The sequence below is a fragment of the Sceloporus occidentalis genome, unplaced genomic scaffold, assembly GCF_023333645.1.
Source record: "Sceloporus occidentalis isolate IW3139 unplaced genomic scaffold, rSceOcc1.0.p SCAF_7, whole genome shotgun sequence".
Lineage (NCBI taxonomy): Eukaryota > Metazoa > Chordata > Lepidosauria > Squamata > Phrynosomatidae > Sceloporus > Sceloporus occidentalis.
This window is the reverse complement of record NW_028316987.1, coordinates 17,682,078-17,700,261: the sequence shown is the minus strand read 5'-3', so window position 1 is coordinate 17,700,261 and position 18,184 is coordinate 17,682,078. Positions and strand designations below refer to the sequence as shown.

At 40.4% G+C, this 18,184-nt stretch overlaps 1 protein-coding gene across 4 annotated transcripts in view; it reads right to left on the bottom strand.

Annotated features, from left to right (window-relative positions):
• Positions 1-18,184, bottom strand: part of TANC2 (tetratricopeptide repeat, ankyrin repeat and coiled-coil containing 2) — a 248,381-nt gene that overhangs the window by 136,531 nt on the left and 93,666 nt on the right. For 3 of the 4 annotated variants that reach the window (XM_089532213.1, XM_089532214.1, XM_089532215.1), the window contains exon 4: positions 9,575-9,757. In XM_089532213.1, the coding sequence (XP_089388339.1) occupies positions 9,575-9,757 (183 nt within the window). The remainder of the gene's footprint in view (positions 1-9,574; positions 9,758-18,184) is intronic. The other variant, XM_089532216.1, reaches the window with a different exon arrangement.

Genomic DNA, 18,184 nt, shown 5'->3' with positions numbered 1-18,184 from the left:
AGATGGGGAGAGAGCATTTCTACAACATTTGATTTCTACAGCAAGCTGAGGCTTGTCTTTTCCAAGGCATGGTAAGTGTTATTATGACTGAAAGTCTCTCCACTTTTCATGGGTGGGGAGGTGGGGGCTCCAGAGGCTTCAGGGTTGTACTTTTCTCACCCTTCCATAAATATTTGTCCTCATGTTTTTCAATGCTAAGAATAACCATTTGTGAGTATAATTAAAATGTATTCAATCATACTTGTGGCAAATTAAATAAATATCTTAGCTACCAGTAATATTTTTCAGATCTGCACCTAAATCTATTTTTTCCATAAGTCCAGTTACCTTTGGAATGTGATTTTCTATACCACAGAATTTTAAATAATGCAACTATCGTGTTATAGTAGAATGAATGGAACTGGAGAAACAGCATTAAAACAAAGCATTGGCTCTTCCTCAGTCAGGTTATGACATTGGAGCAAGTGAGAGAGCAAACATCTCCACAAATCCTATGTCAATCAATGGACATAAAAGCCTGTTACAGACTGCCAAAATAAAGCTGCTTCGGGTCTCTTTAGAGGTATGCTGTTTAAATGATGCATGCATCCTAAGAATCTGGAAGCTGCACCAAAGCTGCACTCCAGTGCTTAGGAATGGAGTGTGGCTTTGGCGTGACCTCCAGACTCTTAGGACTCATGCATCATTTAAATAGCATACCTCCAAAGAGACCCAAAGCAGCTTTATTTTGGCAGTCTGTAACAGGCCAAAGTTACAAAAATACATTCCATTCAATAACTTCATTGCTGATGAAGAGTAGAATATGCTACCTATATCATATTCCTGTTCTTTTTTTATGAAACCAATTAGAATCAATCCATGGAATTTCATGCCACGTGTTAAAATTGTCCGGGTAAATTACACCTTCAAAGTTTGCAAACACTTTTGAGAACAGTATTGCATCTTAAATCCACATTCCTGAAGATACTTCTCACTTACTGGGATGCCTGTAGCAAATTATGTAGAAGCATGAAAGCAATCTATGTCCAGGGTCTTTAGGACAAAGTGTCTGCTCAGTGGTAAGAAACTATGCACCTGGGTGGGAGAACAGATCTGGCCTACCTCTTGGAAATGAGGAAGCAGAAATAAGACAAGAGCTAATTATTGACAGATATGAACATGATTACATATACAAAACTTGACTAGGACAGACAATCAAATTACGGGAGGGGGACTAAGGACACAAAGATAGAGGGAAAGAAGCACTGGGGGAATTTTAGATGCCACTTCATAATAAGGATGGCACAGGCATTCAGATCTAATTGTAGAATCATGGAGTCTAATTAAAATTTGAAGTTGAAAAGAAGAGGAACAAAGGATATAAATATATGCTCCAGCTGAAGGCTCTAAAATTATGGTGTTAGTAAGAAATATGACAAGGGGATTACAAAGGAAAGAACAGTCAGAGTCCAGGTATTTCTTTATTTTAACACTAGGGAAACTACTTTTTAGATTAAAACTCATAGAATTCCCCCAAACAGCAGTGGCAGTAGACACAGAATCGTAGCATCGTAGATTTGGAAGAGACCACAAGGGCCATCCAGTCCAACCCCTTGCCATGCAGGAAATCTCAATCAAAGCATGCCCGACAAATAGCCATCCAACCTGTTTAAAGACCTCCAAGGAGGGAGAGTCCACCACTCTCCGAGGGAGTGTGTTCCACTGTCGAACAGCCCTTACTGTCAGGAGGTTCCTCCTAATGTTGAGGTGGAATCTCTTGTCCTGTAGCTTGCATCCATTGCTCCGGGTTCTGTTCTCTGGAGCAGCAGAAAACAAGCTTGTTCCCTCCTCAATATGACATCCCTTCAAATATTTAAACAGGGCTATCATATCACCTCTTAACCTTCTCTTCTCCAGGCTAAACATCCCCAGTTCCCTTACTCGTTCCTCATAGGACATGGTTTCCAGACCCTTCACCACTTTAGTCGCCCTCCTTTGGACATGCTCCAGTTTCTCAATGTCCTTTTTGAATTGTGGTGCCCAGAACGGGACACAATATTCCAGGTGGGGCCTGACCAAAGCAGAATACAGTGACAGTATTACCTCTCTTGATCTAGACACTATACTTTTATTGATGCAGCCTAAAATTGCATTGGCCTTTTTAGCTGCCGCATCACACTGTTGACTCATGTTCAACTTGTGGTCTACCTGGACTCCTAGATCCCTTTCACATGTAGTTTCATTCAGCCAGATGTTCCCAATCCTATATCTGTGCATTTCATTTTTCCGCCCTAAGTGCAGTACCTTACATTTCTCCCTGTTGATGTTCATTTTGTTAGCTTTAGCCCAGCTTTCTAGTCTATTCATGTTGTTTTGAATTTTGATCCTGTCCTCTGGAGTATCAACTGTTCCTAATTTGGTGTCATCTGCAAATTTGATAAGTATGCCCCCAATTCTGTCATCCAAGTCATTGATAAATATGTTGAATAGCAGTGGGCCCAGGTTGAATAGCAGTGGGCCCAGGACAGAGTCCTGTGGCACCCCACTGATCACTTCGGATGAAAAGAAGCCATTGCTGAGCATCCTTTGGATTTGGCCATTCAACCAATTACAAATCCATGTAACAGTAACCTTGTCTAGCCCACATTTTACAAGCTTGTTTGCAAGAATGTCATGGGAAACCTTGTCAAAGGCCTTACTGAAATCAAGATATACTATATCCACAGCATTCCCTTTATCTACCAAGCTGGTAATTTTATCAAAACATGCTAACTGAGGATTCTGGAAATTATTTTTTAAAAGGGTAACTTCTTCCAATGCAAGAGGAACAAAATGTGTTACTTGGGGATATGTTAGATGTAATTTAGGATATTGGAATAGTTCTTAACAAATTATAGATTACTAAGAACTGCACCCATTACAGTTCACTCTATTAAGGGCACAGTGTTGTGATTATGGGGGGAGCAAAGACTTGGTAACATCTTGCAAAGTGATCTGACTTGAGAGCAGTTAACACCAACAAAGCATCTTTGAGACTAAAAGAAAAAGGTTGGTTGCATTAGCATGTGTAGAATTAAGTCTACTTCATTAGATATGTAGAATGAAATGCCTAGGAAAAGTTCTCTATAGATATGTATGATTTGGTTGTGTGAATAGCAACAGAAATACAAAACTTGTGGGCATGGTGATGAAGTGACAAGTTCAGTTTTAATTATGGTCCTTGGGAGACAAAGCAGGAGAAAGCATATTGCCTAGAGCTAAGGTGAGTAGGTAACCATATGAATGGGGAAGGAAGTCAAAGAGCCAGCATGGTGTAGTGGTTGGAGTTTTGGATTACAAATCCGGAGATCAGAGTTCAATTCCCTGCTTGGCCATGGAAAGCCATTGGGTGAGCCAAACACTCTCAGCACCAGAAAACCCTGTGACTGGGTCACCCCAGGGTCACCATAAGTCAGGAGCAGCAGCAACAAAGTGTGATGCTGCCTGGGAAACAGAAAGAAGATGTGATAAACTGGCACGAGAGACCTCATCAAGCTGGGCTCTTAATTAATGTTATAATATGTGTAGTGTGCTAAGAAACACTGTCTCTGTTCAGCTCACTGTCAATGGACTGCAGTTTGTGGATATATTTCAGTTCTGCTGCTTCTCTTTCCAATCTTTTTTTGTAGGTTTTTGTTTTGTTTTGTTTTGTTTAAGGACTGCTATTCTGAGGACCAAGATGAAATGCACAGGAAAACTGAAGTGTTCTGTAACTGCTTTCTGTCTATTCCCAATCCTAATGCTTGATTTACGTTCATTTATCCTCTCACGCAGAAACTTCCTTGTTTGACCAATGCAGAGTGCTGAAGGGAACTATTAACAGAGGACAGCACATATCGCATCAGGGGATGAACAAGTAAAAGTACCTGTAATACTGTGGATGATGCGTATATATTCACATCATGCATATACATGTATAAGTCTACAAATTTTAGTCAAAAATTGACCTCAAAAACCTGGGTCAACTTATAAATGGGTTTACATAAATGGTACACCTTATTATCAAAAAAGGAAACATCTCTTTTTCTGAGTAGAGTGACAAAAAGTAAGAACTTAGTCTGTCCCAGAAGCAGGTAAAAGAAGCATCAACCTTCTCTATACTCTCTGCAGTGGTGCTGCTTATGACCTTTGTGAATGACTAGCAGAGGTGGAATCTCATTGGCACTTCTTCTGAAAGGAGCAACAACAGGAGTCAGGCTTTCAAAAGGCAAAGCATAGACAAAGCATAGTTGCCATTGTCTATGCTTTGCCTATTGATCCTTTTTGACATGTGTGCATTTTCTTAGTTCTGCCTGTGCCTCGTTGCCTCCCTTACACACCGTACAGCCGCCATTTCCTGTAGTTCCCTCCTCATCCATCCAGCCTTTAGGATGAATGCAAACTTTCATGATTGATAGAATTTTGTTAATGTAATACCAAAGAAATTTTGTAATTTCTTTGGCATTGCTTTCTTTTCCTTTGTCCTTTACTGCCCCTAAATTTTACTGTTAACTTATTCGTGGGTCATATCAAAATCCATAATTTTGGCCCAAACCTGCCCTCAACTTATACATGAGGTTGACATAGCAGACTATATATGGTAGGTCTTATGATGACATCTCCTGATCTGTGGGCATAGTTGGCATTTGGGTTTGTGGCAAGGTTTTGTACCCATCTCCCTATCTGTGTTGTGTGTCTTCCTACAGGTAGATAACTGAGATTGGGAGATTATCTATAAGCATGTGAAGGCCTGTCACGAAGAACCCTTAACAAGACGGTATTATTGTCCAGAATTGGTAGTAGTTCATTGATAATACATTCTTGCTTTGTTGATTTTTTTTACTTCATATAGTGGGCACTGTAGCTTGAGAAATGATTGTTGTAATTCTGTGGCCTGTCTTGTGGATCTGAGCAGATGTGATTGCATCAAAGGGCATGGCTGTAAACTGTGGATTTGATAGTGTGTCCAGGGTGAAAAACTGATGCATGTAAGTATATGAAGTGGTCAGTGGGTTTGCAATACTGGTGTCCATTGTGTAGTGCACAGTGGTGTCCAGAAATTAATATTGCTCTGTTAATAGTTCCAGGCTGAGACTGACAGTAGAGTAAAATTCTGGTGGAATGTCTTGGGTGGATTAAGCAATTTAATTTTTTTTCCAATAAAACAAAAAGGGACTTTTAAAAAGACTTATATTGTTTTTAAAATTATCGCTCTTGGAGGATCACATAAAAGTTGGATATTTTAAATCAAGAAATCTATATTAGAAAGCAATGAAAGGTTTCTGAAATGCTTCTTTTTCCCTCTCCAACAGATTTATAACATGGTTGTTACTACCATTAGAGTCAAGACTGTAATTTCTCAAAAGCAAGATGTGGCTAGATTAAGGAAGATAGAATAAGTTTTCATTAAATTTATAATTGTGTACTTAAAAACAAGAAGAGTAGGATGGACATATGCAACTAATAACAGACAAACTGCTTTTTATTTTAACTTTGGGTCCAATACTTGAAGAATTAACATCTGCTGGCATTTAAAATAAACTTTTGTAAAGAAACAGGATACTTTCAGCTGGCAGACATAGCAAATATTGGTTTAAAAAAGAACAAAAATCCTGCTGAAACTTTTATTTGGAATAAATATATGGAGGTAATGTGCATGGAACATGGAAAGAACATATTTTGCATCCATGCAAGCATCAATCAATCATCACTGCTTCAAAAAAAAATTAGAGACTATAGAATTGGCCTTATGGTTTTTGCTGCCTATGATGGGTGGTATCAACCCTTCTGCCCCAGGGCATGGAGAGGAGAAAGATTAAATAACTTCATATTAACCATAAGAAAGAGGGGGAAAGTCTAATTTTTAATCCACAACACAATCCATGTGATGAAACTAGTTACCCTATGGGATGTATTTCAAGCAGTTTTACATTTTCTTTAAATGTATCTGTTCATATCTCTTAAGAGATGGAAGCCACAAAAGATCAAAACCCATCTCCAAACAGTTGTATGCTTAGACAGTAGCTCAAGAGCAAGGAGCCCACTACAGTCAGATCAAAGATATCACTAGGGCCCAGAAACCAAATCGACTCCACAAATCTCAAATCTCAGAGGCAATAGCCCTTGAGCCAGGTCTGTCATCCTAACCGAGGATCTCATGCTTAAGCAATGGGTCCAATAGAACTCAAATGCTCTAAAACCCAGAATGACTTGTTAGCCAGACCAAGTAGAGTTGTATGAGGTCATCCACACTATCTCCCCTTGCCTGACCAGCTCTTGCTCAGGACAAGACAACACACACACACACAATTACACACTATAAAGTAAGTAACAAATGCAGTTACCTGAAAAGACAAGACAACATATATATTTATATATAATACTGCAAAAACAAACAAACCCCATTTTGTGAAATCAAAGGCTTTCACCACCGGCATCCTTAGTTTTTTTGTATGGTATATATACTGTTGGTTGAGAGGAAGCAATTTACATGTTAACCTGTGTATCGTTCTGTTGTTGAATGGCAAGGCCTCAGGTTGTCAATTTAATTAATGATTCATTGTCTGCTGGGAAACCCCCCTCACCCTGAGTGGTTTTCATTTGTATTTGCTGGGTCTTGATTTTGGTGTTTTTCAAGACTGGTAGCCAAACTTTGTTTACTTTAAGGATTTCTTCTTTCCTGTTGAAGTATATACACCCCACTCTCTTCCATGCCAGCATTCTCTGAAGATGCCAGCCACAGCTGCTGGCAAAACGTCAAGAATAAACTCTTCTAGAACACAGCCTCATAGCCCGAAATTAGCTTTGCATGACAGTCTCATATTTCTCTAATTCAAAACGGAAATGGCTATTATCTACATGCACATGTGAAAGGGGGCTGCTACAGCAAAAATAGAAAAATAGAAAAATCTAAACTGGAATTCTTTGAAGGAAGGTGAAAAGCTCATATGACACAAGAAATCTGTGGTCCACTCAAACCCTGGCTTGTCATGAATGAGAAGCATGTTGTTGGTGTTGTATGCTGCTCAATGGCTCCCACTTACTGTGGGAGTGCCAAACAAACCAAAGTGTGGCTCATTTTAATGTTTCTCCTAACAGCAGATAGCTTCCCATCTATAATTTATACTCTCCCAGCAAATAAGAGAGAGAAACTAGGGTTTACTCATTGTTTTCCACTTGTTTGTTAGGAAGGAAAAAACTAAAAAAGGAAACCTGACTGATGCAAGATGACATAGTAAACAAACTGCAGAGTAAAGCTCTGTGGTTTGTTCAGCTGATCCAGTGCTAATGGAAGTGATCAAGCAGTGTGCACCAGCATGCTGCTTATTCATGACAAGTCAGAGTTCCCACAAGTTTTCCACATGTAAATATACCCATGGCATTTTGTATCCATTTTAAAACTGATTTTACAAACAGATGTTTCTGTAGTGTGCTGGGACTTTCCAATGAAATGGAGACAATGTTTAATTTTAATAAAGAAAGCTTCAAGTGACTGAGTATTTACAAGAAACATTGTCATGTAAGCTGTTAGCCCTTGTCCTTAGAACAGGCACATTTATTGAGTGGAATGGAAAAGCATTCCATGTGTTCAAAAGCAATTTTACTATATGATTTCTGGCTAATATGCTTAAAGGTTGGCTACTATTCCCAGATACGACATGCAGACTTCTTCAGTAAAGAAAACAGTTTGAGTTTGCTTAGGTGACCCTACTAGTTGAAAGAGGCAAGCAAGAATGAATGGGGTACATACTTCAGGAATGTAGCAGATTCATAATAAACCAGGTTTCTCCAAAACAATAAATTATTGTTCTATATGAACTATATAGCTTAAGTATCCCTTATCCAGAATTCCGAAATCTTAAATACTCCAGAATACAAAATAGTCCACCCAAAATATGGGTGGCTGAGATAGTGACAATTACGCTTTCTAACGATTCAATGTACACAAACTTTGTTCCATGCACAAAATTATTAAAATATTACGTATAAAAGTACCTTCAAGCTATGTTTATATGGTGTCTACAAGACAGAATGAATTTCACATTTAGACTTGGGCTCCAGGATATCTCATTATGTATATGCAAATATTCCAAAATACAGGGGGAAAGCTCTGAAAATTCAAAACACTTCTGAACCTATGCATTTCAGTTAAGGGAGACACAGCCTGTATTAATTAATATGCTTTAAAAGCATAGGAAACGTAATGACAGTAAAAAATTAAATAGTTGGCCCAGAACAGACCGCCCCAAAAGGGTGGCCTGGTGGAGGCCTATTTCCCTCTGAAGGGACGCTGCAGCCGCCAAATCGTGTGGCATCCCGGGTTCTTTTTGAGCCACCAGGCGGACTTCATGAGTATGCCAATGGCTACATGTATATGTTGCATGTCGCTTACATCAAAATGGCAGCACCCATGTACACGGGATGCCGCCATTAGTCCGCCGCCGTGCTGTGCTAGGGTTAGGTACTGTGCGGTTGGTGCGTGGTCCCTAACCCTAGACTCGGCAGTGACACGGTGCTTTGGAACCATCTATCCCACGCTGTTGTTACCTCTGAAATACTGCCTACTTGTTCATGGAAAAAGATGAAACCAAGAAAATATAAAATAATAAGTACTGGCTAAGATTTAAGAAGATATATGAGAATTGCAGTGATTCTGCTATTGTCTGTATTTTAATTGGTTTCTTTTTCTTATTCTGTAATTTTAAAAATTGTACATCTCCTTCTATGTAGGAGTTCATAGGAGATATATGCCATTTGGGGGGATTCCCTCCCACCATTCCTCTCACACAGAATGATAGGCATAGGTGGCAAAGAACTGAAATCATTACCTCAAGATGGAGAATAGGATGAGGTCAAACCATTTCCACACATGGTCCTCACCCCAGTTCCCCATAAGACAAACACAACCTTCAGTCAGGCAAAGGAGACAGTAAGGACTTATTTTCAATGACGAACTATGAAATGGTACTGAAGGTAAGAACCTCCTATGTCATAAACTTTGTTCATGATTTGGAAAATGAGAAGAGATAGGGAACAAATCCTCCTTCACTTCAACATCAGGGTTGCCAACAGGAGTAAAGCCTGGAACTCTGCAGGAGTCTTTGTCAAAGATGACTAGATCATCCACTATCCAAAACAGCAGGCAGTTTTGGGACTCATTATGATGTGCACCAGAGACAAAACTGTCTTGTAGGACAATAAACATATTTTCTCTGGCATTCCAAGCATCTCAAGAATAAAGCAGGTTCGACCCTCTCAATTATGACTATGATTATCACCCCAAAGAACTCAATGGGAACCACTGAAACCAAATTCACTACCTTGATCATATTTCATGTAAATACTGGTAAAAGATAAAGGATGTGTATTTTAATAATACCTTTAAAAATAGCAAAGTTCTTCACACTCTTTGTTTTGTTCATTTCTTTGTTCACAAAAGACTCCTAAATTTAATACAGATCATATTCCCAGTAAAATCAAAACCAAATTTACTCAACTTACACAGTGTTTTGAGGGGAGGAGGGAATGCCAAGTTATTCAACACTTCAAACTTACTAAACTTGTGTCTGTTTCTTACCAGTTAATTTCTTCATGGGCTGCAGCCGAACACTGATAGACTGATGTGTTAGTAATGGGGAGGATGGGAGAGAGCGGGACATGCCTTCCATAATCCGAATGTGCTGCATACCTTCGGGCACTGGAAGAGTTGGGATAGCATAGTCTGGTTCAAATGCACAATCGTTCTCCGTGGAGCTGACACCTAAGAGAAATGTAACATTTTAAAAAATTAATACAGTATGGCCTCCTTGTCTTAAATCAGTTCATAAGCAATATCTGTGACTTCCTACAGCAAGGTTGGGCTTGCACTGGAGATAGGAAGACTATTTTCAGCACTTCCCTTTGGCAGACACACCAGTAGGCTCAGCAGTGACCAGAAGTCATGTTTCCAGCAAATGGAAGTCACGACTAGCTCAGGGTGACCAGATGTCCTCCTTTTCTAGGACATGTCCTACATTTCAACCTTATGTCGAGAAGAATTCCAAATCATCCTACATTTTGAGCATAATGAAGAAGCAACAGCAAACAGCAGCTTCATTTATATACCGCTTCATACTGTACTGAGAAGTCTCTAAGCTGTTTACAACTGTAAGCTAACTGCCCCCATCAAGCTGGGTACTCATTTTTGTGGCCTCCGAAGGATGCAAGGCTGAGTTGACCCTGAGCCCCTGGTTGGGATTAAACTCACAATCTTGTGGTTTGTGACTGGATGGCTGCAATACTGGTTTTAATCACTGTGCCAATAGGACTCATTGAGTGACACTACATTTGCTTTCCCCTTTAAAAATGTGTCTACTTGTCAGCCTGTCCTTGCTGCAAATAGGGAAAATAGGAGGGATCCTTCTAAAGGTTATTTTTTCCTAGGAGCAGCAGCAGACAAGACTTGCCTCCAGAGTTCAGGGCATGCTTGTTTCTCAGAAGAGGAAAGGAGTGCAAACACGCTAGGCAACGGGCTGCTTGCAAATGCAAATGTTGACAAGATTTTCCCCTTTATTTCAGCACAGTGGACAAATGAAAGGAATAATTTAAACGTATATTAAGTCAAGGTTTTGTTGCTGGTAAAGTACAGTTTTAAGCATTTATCTTGCTCTGAGTTCTATAAGTATATTGCAAATCAAAAGGCATTTTAACAAATGTAAGTTCATCAGAAAATACAGTTGAGCACATAATAAAATACAGTATATATAATGTAGTTGTAAATAAAACCATATGAAATTAATTTATATTTATAATTGTGGTTTTAGCTTTTATTTTTTAACGTTGTATATTTTTCTTGAATGTCCTGCTTTTTGTGATTCCTGGTCCTCTTTTGTGGTTATGATATATGGTCACCTTGGTCTAGCTAGAATTTTTGTTGCTTGTTTCCTGCTTCAGGGTGGCTATGGATGTGTCTGAAATGGTCAAAATTGACCCTCCTCCCATTTTTGGCTAGAAAATTAATTCAGTAACCAATGATTTTTTTTACAAAAAATAGATGGTCCAAGGGCCCAAGGATCACACAAGACTCCTCCACAAGGGCCAAGCCTAGCCCATGCAGAGGGTCAAAATACTGTCTATAAACTAAAGACTCTGTAGAATATATATTAAAGTAGGTAGATTTCTTCTGAGACTATAAATACTTTTCCTAGCCTATAAAGAACTTGAATGGCAGTATTAGATGCTTGCTTTTACACTCCCTTTTATCTGGTTATTACTGCAGCACAAATGGTACAAATCTATACATGTTTTTAAAGCATTCAAAGAATACATGCCCAAGGCCTACAAATCTGTAGCAGAGAGACTTCATATAAGACACTTCAAAATCTCTTAATTCCTTAGAATGTCCTAGGGACATGTTGAGGGTTTCTTGTTCTGGCTGCCATCTTCCCAATGCTTGGGAGTCCTAAGCAGCAATACTCTGTGTACTACTGGTTACTTACCTGCAACTAGTTCTTCAAATAGATATCTGTGCAGTCACACATATAGGGTATGTGCCTGCACAGCACTACAAATGAGTCCGACTTTCCTGTTCAGTTACTAACAGACTATTGCAGAAGCTATATAAGCAAGTGCAGTGGTGGGCTTCAATGGCAATGAATTGGTTGAGCTGTGTGACTGCACAGACGAGCACAAAAAGAACAGATTACTCAACTTTTTCTTGTCCTGCCAGTTATGCAATGGTGGCAGCAGAGCAACGTAGAAGTAGAAAAGGTTAGTGAAAGCTACAGCCTAACCTTCCTGGGTCAGATATCAGCAGACTGGGAGAAAGCCAAACATGGAGGCTATAGACTTTGACAATCCTCAATCAGTTTCCCTCCGTTTGCCCATCCCCCACAATATTGGGGGTGGGGGGACACAACGAAGGACCATGCTCAACAATCCTGGCTTCCAAATGTTGCAGGAAGCACATGCATAAGAAGGATGAGCTGTATTCTAATAGCTGGCTCATAATGATGAATGATGATGAATCCTATTTGGGGGGAAAAGCAGGATATCAATTCAATAAACATTTGCTTGTTTATTTATTTGATTTATAGCCTGCCTTTCTCCCTGGCCAAAACAAATAAATATAGGACACAGCCCATGATGATCCTCCCCTTTCTGCTGCAAACCTACTGCCCTGCCAGACACTACATGTCCATGTTTGAAGTAGGTGTGAAGTAGTGTCATTTCATTGGAGAACTCACTACACTGACTGTATGAGTGCTGTCCATGTCCCAACAATCAATGCCAAGATATGTAAGTGAGATTAACCTCATCATAGCTAGATAAAGAATGAGGTCTCACAGATTACAGTGTTGGACACCAGAAAGGAAGCATCCAAATTATAGTGAAAAAATAAAATATTTGGCCCAAGAATCTACATCTGAGTGAAGCACATCTAAAAACAAATATTGGGGTGGGCAATTCCTGAAAAGAATAAAAGATATAACCATTGTGATCCACCATTAGGATAATCAGGATCTGAAAAGGTGGGTGGCTGGACTTCTCAGTTACATCTTGTCCAACACAATTAGAGTCCAAAAGAGAACCAATAAACTCAAGTGTCACATGGAGATCAGTTGCACTGACAGTGTCCCAGAATAAGCAGTAGGTAAAGTTATGATATATAATAATTAGGGATGTTAAATTACTGAACACATTGAAAGCCGTAGGGTGAGAGGACAACAAAAATAAATTTATTTACAATATAATTAAAAACTGAATGTGATTTCAAAAATATTTATTTATCTATTTAGTTACAAATTAAGCTATAAGATCCTGAATTATAAAGAACACATGGTCTCCCTGGAAGCAAAGATGACTAAACTGAAGCTGTCGTATTCTGGTCATATCATGAGAAAAAAATAACTTACTAGAACCACTACCATGTCAGGATGCACAGGGAAGCCATTGAAATCCACAAAAACCTGGAAAATTTCAACAGGAAAGAGGAAACCCTTAAAATAAACAAGATTTGGCTACCACTCCTGAAAAATAGCAAGATCAAGACTCAACAAATCATAGAATCATAGAATCGTAGAGTTGGAACAGACCACTAGGGCCATCCAGTCCAACCCCCTGCCATGCAGGAAATCCAAATCAAAGCATCCCTGACAGATGGCCATCCAACCTCTGTTTAAAGACCTCCAAGGAAGGAGACTCTATCACCTTCCGAGGAAGTGCATTCCACTGTCGAACAGCCCTTACTGTCAGGAAGTTCCTCCTAATGTTCAGGTGGAATCTCTTTTCCTGTAGCTTGCATCCATTGTTCCGGGTCCTGTTCTCTGGAGCAGCAGAAAACAAGCTTGCTCCCTCCTCAATATGACATCCTTTCAAATATTTAAACAGGGCTATCATATCACCTCTTAACCTTCTTTTCTCCAGGCTAAACATCCCCAGCTCCCTAAGTCGTTCCTCATAGGGCATGGTTTCCAGACCCTTCACCATTTTTGTCGCCCTCCTTTGGACACGCTCCAGTTTCTCAATGTCCTTTCTGAATTGTGGCGCCCAGAACTGGACACAATATTCTAGGTGGGGCCTGACCAGAGCAGAATACAGTGGCACTATTACTTCTCTTGATCTAGACACTATACTTCTATTGATGCAGCCTAAAATAGCATTGGCCTTTTTAGCTGCCGCATCACACTGTTCACTCATGTTCAACCTGTGGTCTACTTGGACTCCTAGATCCCTTTCACACGTAGTTTCATTCAGCCAGGTGTCACCCATCCTATATCTGTGCATTTTATTTTTCCGCCCTAAGTGCAATACCTTACATTTCTCTGTGTTGAATTTCATTTTGTTAGCTTTGGCCCAGCTTTCTAGTCTATTCAGGTCATTTTGAATCTTGATCCTGTCCTCTGGGGTATTAGCTATTCCCCCTAATTTGGTGTCATCTGCAAATTTGATAAGTATGCTCCCAATTCTGTCATCCAGGTCATTGATAAAGATGTTGAATAGCACTGGGCCCAGGACAGAGCCCTGTGGGACCCCACTGGTCACTTCTCTCCAAGATGAAAAGGAGCCATTGTTGAGCACCCTTTGGGTTCGGCCGGTCAACCAATTACAGATCCATTTAACAGTTCCTTTGTCTAGCCCACATTTTACAAGCTTGTTTGCAAGAATGTCATGGGAAACCTTGTCAAAGGCCTTACTGAAATCAAGATATACTATATCCACAGCATTCCCTTCATCTACCAAGCTGGTAATTTTATCAAAGAAAGAGATTAGATTTGTCTGGCATGACTTGTTTCTCTGAAACCCATGTTGACTTTTTGTGATTATGGCATTGCCTTCTAGATGTTCACAGACTCTCTGTTTAATGATCTGCTCCAGAATCTTTCCTAGAACTGATGTCAGACTAACTGGACGATAATTGTTGGGATCCTCTTTTTTCCCCTTTTTGAAGATGGGGACAACGTTTGCCCTTCGCCAGTCTGCTGGGATCTCTCCTGTTCTCCAGGAGTTTTCAAATATGATTGCCAATGGCTCCGATATTACTTTTGCCAGTTCTTTTAATACCCTTGGATGGAGTTCATCTGGTCCCGGAGACTTAAATTCATTTAGATTAACAAGGTGTTCCTCTACTATCTCTTTACTTATTCTGTATGCAAATAAGAAATCTCCTTGGGTCAGGGGTTTGCCAGCAGACAATGAGTACTAATCAAGCAGACACTAATCCTCCTTTGCATACCCTCCCACCCTGGGGCCTGCCATTAGCAACAGAACAATACACTTGCAAATCACTCCTACCTTTCCAGGTCACACAATATATATAACCAACTCTTTTCCAGGCAAGCATTCTCTGAAGATGCCAGCCACAGATGCTGGTAAAACGTCAGGAAGAAACTCTTCTAGAACATGACCACATAGCCCGAAAAACCCACAAAAATCTATGGATGCCGGCCGTGAGATCCTTCGACTTCACAGTATATTATTATCTATCTATCCACACAGCAGTGGCTTTTTCTGAATTATAAGGCATGATATACACCCTAGGAAATAGCTGTAAGAGCTGTCCATAATAAACAGCCATGGGAAGCAGACTCTCAGACTGTTTGCTTTCTAACTTGATTGAGGCCAGTTTTATTACCGTGGCTAATATCTTCTTATCTGGTCATCAGCCAACAAGGAGACAAGCTTTACTGTGTCTCATAACAGCTCTGAAATGGAAACCAATCTCTTGATTTGACTAACCACCATCAAGCATGATTAAGTCTTCATTTTTCTTCAGGACACTATGATTTGTTTATTTAGATAAACGAAAGCAAAAGGGAATGCAAAATGGGAAGAAGGGTACAGAAAAAGAAGATGTAGCTTGTACTGTCTGAAAACAAAACAAAAAAGAAGAGAGGGATCAAAGCTTTGTCCTGTTGCAGTGGTCAAGAAAGTAACAGCACAGTACAAGACACACCTCTTCAGCAAATGTCTGTGAACTATAGCACAAGTGTTTCCTCTTACTTCTATTCTTTGTTGAGCCATGCCAAACGTTAGTTTCTTCAAAGAGGGTTTGCCACTGCCATCCTCTGAGGCTAGAGAATGTGACTTGCCCAAGATCACCCAGTGGGGTTACGTGGCTGAGCAGGTTCTCATTTAGTGGAGAGCTTCCGGTTGAAAAAGAAAGGCCACATTCTTGTAATTTTCTGGAAAAAATGAATGAATGCTAATACAATTCCTCAAAGGATTATTGATACATGGACATACAAGTGTGCATGTTCTTCATTTTAATCCTAAGCACAGCTAAAGAAGGAGAACATGGAGAAGATTGATGGAACTGTCTTGAAGATTTTAATCTACACCTAGAATCTGATCTGCTTGGTAAACTATGAAAACAATCTCTGGATTTCTCACAATAGCAATACCACATATAATTGACTAATTGGAGATGTATCCTGAACCAGACATCATACTCAGGACAAAGTACCAAAACAGAGTGTGTCATTTTCAAGATGTTAGAACTGGTAGTAAAGTTGAGGTAGACAACTAAATAATACTTCTGAAACTGGTCTGTCTCTTATACTATCATTTTATGCCACTGAAGAAACACACCAATATGGAAAGTCTCATGGTAAAAGTGTTGTAGCTGGTTTCAAGATCAGGACCATGTTGGAAGCAGGGAGTGAGACCTCCTTCAGTTATGATCAAAGTTTCTGCATCAGAGACCTCTAGTATCAAGTTTAGCAAGTTAGGTCATCCTGATTAAACACCTGTGTCCAACACTTCCAATCCAGACAATCTGAAGACAGTGGTGAGGTGGGTGAATCCTGTGCCACAGGAGGTTCCATGCCAAGGTAGACAAAGGAACTACAGGGTATGCACACATAGCTCGTTGCTGCATTAGGTCTAGTACCAAAATCAATGTAGGTGAGACAAACATTAAAACTAATATGGAAGACACGAGTATTGATGTTGATCATGGTGCTGAAGTTGCTGCAGCCAAAGCTGATGATAACATTTTAAGGACTTTCTGTGATCTAATATCTTCAGTAATTATGGTTTCTCACAAAAAAGTGACTTATTTCACATCGCTTTACCAGCAAAGCTAAAGCCAGAGCTCATACAGTTCTTTAAATCCTGATGTGGGAATGTATGACAGATAGAACACTGTGACCTTCTCTCAAGCAAAATAAATGAAAAACAAACAACAACAACAAAACAACCCAGAGAGAATGCCCATCAGAAGGAGAGACTGACAGGAAGTTTACCTGTAACTGTAGTTCTTCCATTGGTCATCTGTGAACTCAAACAGCCTGTATGTGTGAGTCACAGAGATCACAAAGAAGAACTTCTTAATAAGAGCTTTAGATGCCATAAATGAGAGGAAAGTGAACCAAGGTCAAAGCAATTTTTAAGAAAGAAGATAGGAAGGAAAAGGAAGAACTGTGGCAGAAGAGTTACAGAGTAGAGACAAATGAGGAAATCTCAGCATTAATGAGATGTAAGAATACACTGGATAAGGACAGGTTGCTTACCTGTAACGGTATTTCTTCGAGTGGTCATCTGCGAATACATACAAATGGGTTGTACTGCGCCTGCGCAGTGCCTTCGGAAACTTCTGGAATCACTAGGCAAAGTACACTTTGCAACATGTTGAAACTTTTTGGCGGTAACCCCGCCCATCCCCTATAAAGCCTCCGTTCCCGCTCTTTTCCCCAGTTCCGCAATTTTCCGCCGTGTAGGCGACAAAAAATGAGCCAATCAGAGCAGGACACTGAGGGGAGGATGGGCGGGATTTGTATGTATTCGCAGATGACCACTCGAAGAAATACCGTTACAGGTAAGCAACCTGTCCTTCTTCTTCGTGGTCTCTGCGAATCATACAAATGGGTTGAGACTGGCAAGCTAAGGTCAGCGGAGGCGGGAGTGTCATGATACCTCAGTGAACCAATAAGTTAATGGTCAATAAAGAATAACTGAACACAAGCATAAGAGTTGATGGTTTGTTTATATACTTGCAAAGAAATCCCACCTTATGAAACAAGCCCAAACGAGGGCATCCAACACCAAGCATTGAGTCCTTCGAGAATGCCTAGGTTTGTGCTGTCTGCATGGAACACAGTAGACAGCTAAACAAATCAATGTAGTCCTGATACCAACACAGCCCTCCCGAAAGCTGCATCCCTTTTTGCCCTAGTGTCCAACCTGTAGTGTTTAATAAAAGTCAAAGGTTGTGACCATACAGCAGCCCTACAAATGTCGTCCAAAGGAATACCTGACAGGAAGGCAGAAGAGGCCGCTACTGCCCTTGTGGCATGGGAGCGAATCCTGGTCGGCAAAGGCTTGCCCAAAAGCTCATAAGATAGGGCAATAGTACTAGAAACCCACTTAGAGAGTCTCTGAACCGACACGGGCAGTCCTCTCTTCGGTCCCGAGTAGCACTGGAACAGTTTCTCAGAGCGGCTCGAGTCCCTAGTTCTGTCCAGGTAAAAGGCTAGGGCCCTACGGACGTCCAGGGAGTGCAGGGCCCTCTCGGTATCGGTAGTCGGGCTCAGTGCCAGGGTAGGTAGAACAATATCCTGGCACATATGAAAGGTGGAAACAACCTTGGGTAAGAAGGTAATATCTGTCCTGAGAACTACCTTGTCCAAGTGAAATCTAAGGAAGGGCTGGTCTCGGCGTAAGGCACAAAGCTCGCCCGCACGGCGGGCAGAAGTGATAGCCACCAGAA